The 10,383-nt window shown below is 29.8% G+C and overlaps 2 protein-coding genes across 2 annotated transcripts in view; one reads left to right on the forward strand and one right to left on the reverse strand.

The window, feature by feature from the left end:
* The first annotated feature begins 602 nt into the window (after positions 1 to 602).
* Positions 603 to 3,710, forward strand: LOC105623946 (deoxynucleoside kinase-like). Its single transcript, XM_012205316.1, has 4 exons — positions 603 to 618; positions 2,430 to 2,629; positions 3,049 to 3,298; positions 3,388 to 3,710. The coding sequence occupies exons 1-4, from the start codon at positions 603 to 605 to the stop codon at positions 3,708 to 3,710; spliced, it is 789 nt and encodes a 262-aa protein (XP_012060706.1).
* Positions 3,711 to 5,024: 1,314 nt separating this feature from the next.
* Positions 5,025 to 10,383, reverse strand: part of LOC105623948 — a 14,206-nt gene continuing 8,847 nt past the window's right edge. Inside the window, exons 2-4 of the mRNA XM_012205317.1 lie at positions 6,932 to 7,289; positions 5,408 to 5,736; positions 5,025 to 5,165 (exon numbers count right to left, since the gene is read on the reverse strand). Coding sequence (XP_012060707.1) covers positions 5,025 to 5,165; positions 5,408 to 5,736; positions 6,932 to 7,268 — 807 coding nt within the window. The 5' untranslated portion in view covers positions 7,269 to 7,289. The remainder of the gene's footprint in view (positions 5,166 to 5,407; positions 5,737 to 6,931; positions 7,290 to 10,383) is intronic.

The raw sequence follows: 10,383 nt of genomic DNA on the forward strand, positions 1-10,383 counted from the left end.
ATGTAATACATTTGTTTCCGCTGATATATGTATATTTATTTGAAACGATATTCCTCGTTTATTGAACATTAATTTTTGTTCATTTTTTCCCATTTTATCATCCTTTTTAATGTGACTGTTTTTATTCTAACTGAGAAGATACGATTATGATATACTTTTTTTCAAATATTATCTCCAGTGGTAATATCGTCAACGGCGGTCTCTCATCGATCGGCTGTCAATAATGTATCTTCCGAGTGAATCAATAATAAGTATACTTATTATTATATTGTTAGCATCGTTTGTCGTAACGTGTATTCATCCGCATGTCGCACGCACGCTCAGAATCCTTGTCAGTTGCATTGTTATATCAAGGATATAGTCAACGCGATGTTGCAAATGCTTTAAAGCGTTTTTTAATAGGTCAGTTTGTAAAATTCTTTTTTCTAATTGGTCCATCAAACACTTCAAAGCATTTGCAGCGAGACTTTGACTACAGCCCAAGTGATTAAGTATCAGAAATAGCAGAAACGTAGAAACGATAATGAATGACAGCTGCTGAGCATTATGCTAAATTTCCTTGTCAAACAACAAGTCTTTTGTGTTGTAATCAGCAGATTGCAATGATGGCTTCCGCCGGTGAGTACGGTATACATTGATAACGTGTTATCGCGATTTGATGTGATGACGCTGATATAATGAACACTAGCGAATTAGTATTAATTATAGAATATTAGTGGTAGGATACAGAATCGTGTAACAACGAACGCAGTTATTGCATCATTTGTCTCATGTACTCATTTTGTCACTCAGTAATTAAGTCAGCAAGTGCATCAATGACGTAGCTAAGCGTGCATTCAGCACATTCAAGACAATAATGGATGCTTTTCTATTTAATAATCAAAGCGATAAACATTTTCTTTTCTTGGAATCAATGAATAGCAAAGATAGAATCGACTTGTGTCGATTTGTATCATCGAATGCAAAGCATGCAATGCATTTATGGTTTTGAGTTGTTAATGCACGTGAAGGGTATTTCATTTATCGAAAAATTTTTTTAACATGATTGGCTACAAGATAAAGTATTTATTACTGGAGAATTTTTTTGTTCTATAACAGTTACAGTTTGTGAAACGCTGAAATTTATACTTCTATTCTAATATCCTTGCGATCCTAAATCATTTATCATTTCTTTTTATTGTTCATACCCTTCGGCATAGATTGCCGATTCAGCGGAACTGTCGATTCTCTCCCTCGTAATTTATTGTATTTCAGTTGGTAGCATTTCTAGATCATGTTACAGCATTCGAGAAATCAGAAGCTACGAATGTTTCGACTCGCTCGACTGATTGATTCATCATCTGGCAATCTCTGTGAAGTTGGAAGTTTAGCGAAAATCGAGAGATATTATTCGCTCAAAATATTCTCTGCTTTTACTAAATACCATCACGTACGCGAATATTTGGTTATGCATGTGTGTATTCTATTAGATTTGGTTGATTTAGTTGCACTTCCTTCGCGATAAAGGTGTACATTTGTGTATTTTATCATGAGGGAAGAAAGTGCAGGTTGTATAGGTGATCAGACGGGCTTATCTGTTCGAGATGGCGCTTATGTTTTGTTTCGGCGGGAAAGTTGCGCGCTGGTTCATTATCTGTGTTCGTCTTCATTGGTGTCATTCCCGCCTTGTCGAGCTGAAAGATCAAGAATCGTTACTTTTGAAACTGCATTTTCATCAAAAGTTACTGCATTCATACACTGTATCGGGTCACACATGTTGTTATTCGATTCACGTTGATTTAGGAGTCAGTTTTGAATCGTAAACGAATAAACATCTCGTGCAATAATCTCTTGGTAAGTGACAAAACATTGTAAATGTGACTGAGAATTGAAATGGAGTTTAATTGTCTGATCAATGAAAATATTTCAATAATTTTAATAATTTGTTACTGTGTGGCTTTGCGCACATGAATTAAGTAGAAATAAATATTAAATATTAATTTAACTAAACTAAAAATCAAGATGTACAAGAGAAAATTTTTGATAAGATTACATATATTACATATTTTCTAACTGATAAGATGGTCGATATTTAAAGACATATAATATTCTTTCATTGTGTTGTTTAAAATATATGTTTCACATCTATACTGTTGATAAATTAATTCTAGAAAAATATTGTTATTTAAAGTATATTGTAATACAGAGTCTACAAGGATAGAAGTTGCGGTGAGTCATAGAATTTTAAATTGTAGAAGATTAATCAATTAGTTCAATATGAAAACTTGACTATGATTGGTTTCCTACAATTTAAGACTTATACCGCTATAACTCTTATTGTAGACTTCCTATTACTATTTGCAGTATATGAGGTATTTCTTACTGAGCCAAGCAGATCCTTAGTATGTTTTCAGTACTAAGTAATGAAATCAAGTATGTCATCTGTTTAGGTAAAGAAGCTCTTAAAGCCTTTATCAAAATGTCTGGTTCTATTGGTAAACTATATAAACGTCCTTTCACTGTATGCATAGAGGGCAACATTGGAAGTGGTAAAACAACATTTTTAAGTCACTTCAAGAAATTCGACAATGTTACTGTATTAGAAGAACCTGTTGAACTTTGGCGTGATATATGTGGGACAAATCTACTGGTGAGACAGAAAATATTTTCCTTTAAAACTTAAGAAATAATTTAATATAAATATTTAATATTTTTGTTGTTAAATCTTATTTAAAAAGACTTCATAACAAATAAGAAAATGCGGAAATGTTATATCGAGTGATTATTTAACATATTAATATTATTAAGCATAATATAGTGTCTATCTTTATTAAAAAATGTCTGAGATTGTTATATCAAATAAACGCGCATATATAACAATAATACAAAAAAATAATTAAATTAATATCTTAGAACTATGAACTATATATATTTTATATAAAATATTACTGTGCTTATATTAATAATTAATGTAGATATCATGATAAAATTAATATTATATTATTATATATATCTATATTAATAACGAAGAATAGAAATTAAATTAAACATTACAAAAATGCATTGCAGGAATTAATGTACAGCGAACCATCTCGCTATGCTTTCTTGTTTCAATCTTACGTACAATTAACTATGCTCCAATTGCACACTTGTAAAACACCCTCGCCATACAAAATCATGGAGAGATCTGTCTACAGTGCAATGTGCTTCGTTGAAAATTTAAAACGCAATAATATACTACGTGATGTTGAAGTTACCATATTAGAAAATTGGTATGACTGGTGTTTGAAAAATGCCAATATAGAAACTGACTTAATAGGTACATGTATGGATTTTATGAGAAATTATAATTGAAAAAACATCTATTGTATATATTTATTTAATTTATTTCTGTTCTTTGCTAAATAGTATATTTGAGAACAACACCTGAGATCGTGTATGAAAGAATGAAACAACGAGGTCGAAAAGAAGAGAACGCCATCTCGTTAGACTATCTAAAGCAAATTCATCAGGTCCATGATGACTGGCTCTATCATCAAATTTTAAAGCCATTGCCATCGCCGATTATAACGATAAACGGTGATCGAGAGCTACATGAAATGGTGGAAGAATTTGATAAATGTAAAAATGAAATCTTCAGCAAGGTAATAGACGAAAGTGATGTAAATAATACGATGATTACGGTATCGAAAAATTGCGTACTACCCAAAATTAAAGCTGTTTCAGATTAAACGTAAAGTAAAAATAATAATTAATTTAAATACGATTGAAACAAACCTGTCATGCATTTAAATTGATTAATTATTACAACTTCGTACATTGTACTATTTTCATTTTACTGGCCGCATTTATTACTTTTATTGCATATATTTATTTCTTTTTTCATCATATTTATAATATGTTAAAGACAATACGACGTAATTGACCAATTATTTTATATTAAAGGATTAATTTTACATTTTGCCAGTATTCAAATTACAAAGGTAATTTAATTTATTAACGATAAATTTATATCTGACTCAATGTGTATTAATTGAATTTATTTTATTATTATCATTGATATTTATTTTATTATTCTAAATTATTATTAATGAGAGAAATTTGTTGATATTTTAAGTTATTTTGTACATTTAAATAAATTCCTTGTAACGTACTAGATTCTATTCATTGAGTACAAAATAATGTTAGTATCAAAGAATTAGAAAACAAAATATCTGTGGAGATATTGCGTGATAAATGATAAATTACTTACAAAAAAAATTGTGAAAACACGAGCGTAATTATATTAGAATATTTAATATATCCAAAAATTTTTTATTCTTTTTTTATAAAACTGTTTTGTAAGATGTTTAAAAGAAAAGAATTACAAAAATGATATTAGATAAATTAATATATATAGAATATATATTAATTTATCTAATAAAATCTAAGAATTTAAAAATATAAGAATAGAAAGAAAGAAAGAAGTTATTATTTACATTGTATCTACATGTGTATATTTTAATTTATGTAATGATTTTACTGTGTAACATCAACAAAGACATATGTTTTTACATATGGACTTTGTACAATGATAAAAGAAATACATATTGTTTGGAAAATTGCATGTTTATTTCTACTAGATTGTATAAAATTAGGGATAAGTATAAAAAAAATGTATGTACACACACACACACACACACACACACACACCACACACACTGTGTGAATATTACACATGTATATTGCGCAAGCGACGTTACAAGTTCGTCCGTGATGTATTATTAACCAGATCATGTTCCTACTTAAAACACAGGCTCAATACGATTTCATATAATGTCATATCGAAGATTGAATACGAATTAGTCTAGAACAATATTCTGTCAGCCTATTTAACATTTAGAATGTAAACGATCTTTGCAATTGAAATGATGCGTCTATAAATTCTTTATGCATTAAAATATGTATAAAAACAGTGAAATGATATTTCGAGTAAAAAAATAATCACAATCATTTACGTAAGCGTATATAAGCGTTAGATAGAGATTTTTATTTGCCGCGCCCAACTAAGACGGATTCTTGCGAGCTGAAACTAATCGCTCGACGCAGTCATACTCCTGGCAAGACCATAGTATGCTAACTAACATGCCGAGTTGAGCATCTCGTGTATTAGCTTGCTTCCAATCAAGCAGTAACTGATAGATTACCTGAAATCACACATGGATTAAAATTAACATAAATTATTGTTCGCTATTAGTATACATTTATAAGAAATTTGTGAATTTCACATAAAACATTTAATCACATGTAATACTTAACATTTTATTAATCGGTCGTAAACGAATGAATTTCAAAATCTTGTTCAAACAAGATTAGTCTGATAAAAAAATTACTAAGATTGATGAATCATTCGCGATAGAATATCTGATTCTTAGAGTTCGATATTCACCTCATCGATACCCTTATGTCTATAATTCTCCTCGAATTGATCGATCTGTCCGTCCGAATACGAGAGTCTTCTCGCGACGTCTCGCCATCCGTGTCCAACGTGTGTCTTAAGAATGAACATATCATCGAATCCGAGCTCCTCTTCGCACGTGCTCAATTCTTCCACATTCTTGGGCATCGGCCGATGCTTTGGTTTCGAAGCCGTCTCGGACTGCGTTGCGTTATTGTTCGCCGGGTACTGATTCACATTGCATATATAACTCGTGCGCGAGCCAATCTTCACTCCATTGGAATTGACTATATTGTAATTTACCACATTCGTGCCTTGTGCTGAAAATTAATTTCAAAAAATTATTTAAAAAATATCGATAATATCGCAAATTTATAATTACATTTAATTATTTAAAAAGTGAGATGCCATACGAAATTTTCTTGCGAAATCTGTTGCATTCATTAAATATTTCCGTGATGAAATATTCAGTCTTTAATACAATATTTTAATTAATCGTTACATGATTATAAAAATTCGTCTTCTCCGCTGATATCGCGTAACTAGGGTGCTTAGATAACGAGTTTTAATTCCTTGATATCATCACTCAATACTGCAACTATCGTACGCATTATATTATTCCATCACGACGAATAATCCCGAGAAAGCAGTGGAAGCAGTGGAAGATTTGCATGACATAAAATTTCGGCTGCTATTACGATTCCGCTAAGACGATAAAGTCTCGTAAAATATTTTATGATATGAATATACGTTATTGCGCATTAAACTGCATATTTAAAAAAATATTGGTTTGCGAATAGAATAATTTATACTGCAGTTTTTTAAAGAATCGAATACCATAAAAATACACAACAGCCAAAAAAATGCTTGTATCCTTTTCTTTAATATTTCTACAAATAAAAATCGGCAATTTGGTATTCCCCGAGTTTACGCTTTTAATCGTGATAAGGCATCTCATCATCAATCATACAAATATTTATAAGAGGAATATATGGAGCGGCGTATTTTCATTTTGATAAAATCGCGACGTCTATGCGGCATTCGTTTCTTAACAATTCTTTTCCCGAATCACCGTTAAATTAATTATAAATAATGCAAATGTCGTCATACGTCAACTTGTCGAAATGCCTACTTAACACTGTGTAATCTCTAATCGCATCTTGCCTTTTTATTTATTTAATGAGATTTATTTCCATTTACAGAACCAAAAAGTCTAGTCACATAATTATAGAATCACACTAACAAATTTTCAAAAAGTTTCTGCGCACAAAGATATTTTTTATTAAATTATTATTTCCATATTGTCTATTTCTGTAAAAAAAAGAAATTTTCGCAAAAATATTCTTCTCCACTATAAAAAAAACTTCGAAATAACTCGCAATAAGGAAAAATATTTTAGATAAAAGTTATAAACGCAGTAAAAAATACTTGAATACAAAATAAAATTCTAAAATTGGTTCGTATTTAAAATTATGTAAAGGCTTGTTAACAGCTCGATAACATTTTTACACTTACAATATTTGTATTTTGGTTTTTTCGTCCTTGGTCGTTTATACTCCTTTGATTCGCCCGTCGACCTCGTATCGCCGAAGTCTTCCGGCTTTGTACAAAAATCGGTAGGTATCGTCGGCCTTGCGCCATTCGGCATCGATTTTTGCTCTTGCATCGACATCACGTCCTCTTGCTCCTTTTCTGGCGTAGCGGGCATCGACTTCGATTGCGTTTTCGTCAATTCCTCGTCCGAAGTCGGTGAAAGATTGTGCATGTAGCTTCCGGTCCGCGGCGGATCCGGTTTCGCGTCTGTCGTCAACATATCGTGAAATCGGCGCGACAGTTGGGACAGGATTGGCATTTTCTTAAACGCTCGATATGCCTGCAAATGATGTCTTAACGTTAAGATGTGTGCTTTAAAGACAATGTTCTGATGAAATATTTTTGAATAAGGACGAAATATAAGCATGATTATAAATTATAAAGAATAATTGCGACGTTTAACGCATCTCAATAAAATATTTCTAATGTATAATTAAATAAAAGAAGCCGTGTTATGCATATTTATCTTTAACTCTTTATTATTCACGTAAGGTATAAATTCAGGTGGCTTTATAAATTCGTTAAATATAAATATGAATGCTATTTATATACACATTTAGTGCAAATTATTTCGCAATTAAAAATTTTTTGCATTTATCTAAAAGATGTATAGAATATTATCCATTTTTATTTAATTATAAGTCATTAAAGAGAACAAGGAAAATTGAAATATAATGTGTGTTAGAAACATATACGACTAATTATGTTAAAAATAAACAATAATACAATATAATAAATATAAGTAATAATTGCTTTTTCAGTATGACGTACTCAGTTCTTTCTTTGTCCAATGCTTTTTCCATAATGGCTTGGTATATTGTTTTTCGATTGAAAAAAAAAATTGTTTGCAATATAAAAGCTATAAGCAACCGAATTAGATTGAATATTTATATTTAAGTGTATTGTTCTCGTAATGTAGCGCTTGAGAGTTAATCCAATTTTTACATTTGCAGATTGCACATTAGAAAAAATGTACAATATTTAAAACATGGTTTAAATCATGTGCTTTCAAGTTTTACATTTGCTACATGCGATATTTCTCAATGCCGCAACTAACGTCAAACCAGACACTCCTTACATTATTTTCTCGTTAAACAGATACAGCCAAGTAACCAAGCGTAGCATTTTTCCTCGGAGAAACTCGTGTTTATAGTCATAACAAAAGTATGACGAAGCATTGTCGAAAGCGTGGAAAAATATTTCACGAAAGTGTATAACATTTTATGAAAATTAGTTTTATCGTTTTTTTTCAACTCGCATATTTTTTAAAATTTAATTTTAGTAGTCTTTAACTTGACAATATATATTTTAGGTTATCTCTTAATTTAATAAATTATAAGATTATATTGTAGTAATAAAATTGAAATTGTTTTGATTACAAACAAGCTCTATGATATTTATATTGAAGATGAATAAAATCTGTTGAATGAATCTGTTTTTCTGCTCTCACGGATGTGCCATTAGCCATTACCGTAATTATATGCGATTCTAAAATTAACAATCCACTTATCCCATATATATAATACTTCCGGCGTTATTGTCAGATGCATACAAACATGCATCATTCGCTTACATAGTTATTCTTTGAAAATAATAAATAATATTCCGGTCTGCGAAAAAGTTAGCAATATAAAATTGAAACGCTATTGTGTTGTAATTGAAAAAATATTCTTGTAGTCTTGTAATTGAATACATATAGGTGACATTTCACATGAAACGTTCGGTTGAAGATTTAGAATGTTATTGAAGATAGAGATCTTTTGAAGTTGTTATATTCGTACAATATTCGAACATCGCAATTATATAACAGTCAAATTTAAAAAAATTTCGTATTCATTCGTTAGTATATTTCTAAAATATTACTCTCTAAATCTGAATCAGTGGATAATCACTGATATCAGTGCCAAGTATGTCACTGGTAATTAGTGAATTAAATGTGCAATACCTAGTTAATTTTTATCATGTGATCTAACTAATCTTGTTTTAGTGCTTAAATTCAATAAATATGGTATTGGAAGATTGAAATTAACGTACAAATATCGATATTTTAGTTACATAATGTTCAAACATTCTTCCTTTTTTAGTTGAACTTCACTGATTATCAGTACAAAGGGTACTTAGTGCCACTGGGTAATTAGTGATTATCCACTGATTCAGATTTAGAGAGTACAAAATAAAAAAAATGTATCTCACAATTCCATGATATTCCAGTATTCATTTTCCCAAGCTCAAACAAAAGAAGCAAATTACGCGATTTGAATATTGGTAATTCCATCGCGCTTTTTTTTATAGATAAATAAATATAAACAATATAGATAAGTCTCACAAACATCAGGTTTTATGATTATCGCACTTAAGATTCATCTGAGTCATCCGAGGCGATCAAGAAAAAAAAAAATCTGGAAATTCCGTTCTTTTCAGTCACGTTTCTATTAAAAAAAATCCGAGATTACGTTGACCCTCTGCGTGATATGCATGTCTTACTCTTAAAGTTTCTAAATACATACTACTGTGTAAATATATTCAATGTGTAAACTACCAATATATGTCTATAATCTAGTTATTAGTTGATATGCACTTTTCTTCATTCACTTCTGATATACAATCAATATAATTTGCCGATCACTTGTATGAATATATTAACGCGTCAATTTGCAAACTTTTATTCCCAAGTTTTAAGTTGCTTCGGAATATTTCGACCAAAAATGTAACAAAAGTATAAAAAAAATTTATTTATCTATTTATTTATTTAAAAACTTTATGATAACATTCTACTCTATTAAACTTATCTTTCATATACAATATGAAATGAAAAATAATATGGTCATTGCGTAATATCATAGATTTAATTTTGGAAAGTAAGAACTATTTCGACTTAAAATTCATGAATAATAACATTTAATTGAGTAAGCAATTTCATTATTTACTTACACAGAATACTAATTAATTTTTCAAGTGTTCTATCTGTTTAAAATATTACGAAAGAATATCGCGTTCAATGAAATTGTTATCATGAAAAAATCGTTTTAGATTTTATCAGTGGATTTCTAAATTTTTGAAGGTTACAAAACATCCTGTACCTTTGTGACTAAATCTATTCTCACTGCATTATATTTACAGCAGACTTCCCGGAACTATGTTATTTATACTGATAAAGCGATTCTACGTATACCTATTACAGATAATATATTTTTAATTACAGATGTCTCGCAGGTGTGAAAGCACTTGTAATTACGTATGTGTTATTCCTTTGTTGACAAGTTTGGCTATTCTAATTGATTCTGATAAAATTTATAATAAATTTATAATTGATAAATTGATTTATTTGCAATAAATTCTATCGGTGTTACAATCTACAATATTTAATTCTATAT

The sequence above is a fragment of the Atta cephalotes genome (assembly GCF_000143395.1).
Source record: "Atta cephalotes unplaced genomic scaffold scaffold00068, whole genome shotgun sequence".
Taxonomy (NCBI): Eukaryota; Metazoa; Arthropoda; class Insecta; order Hymenoptera; family Formicidae; genus Atta; species Atta cephalotes.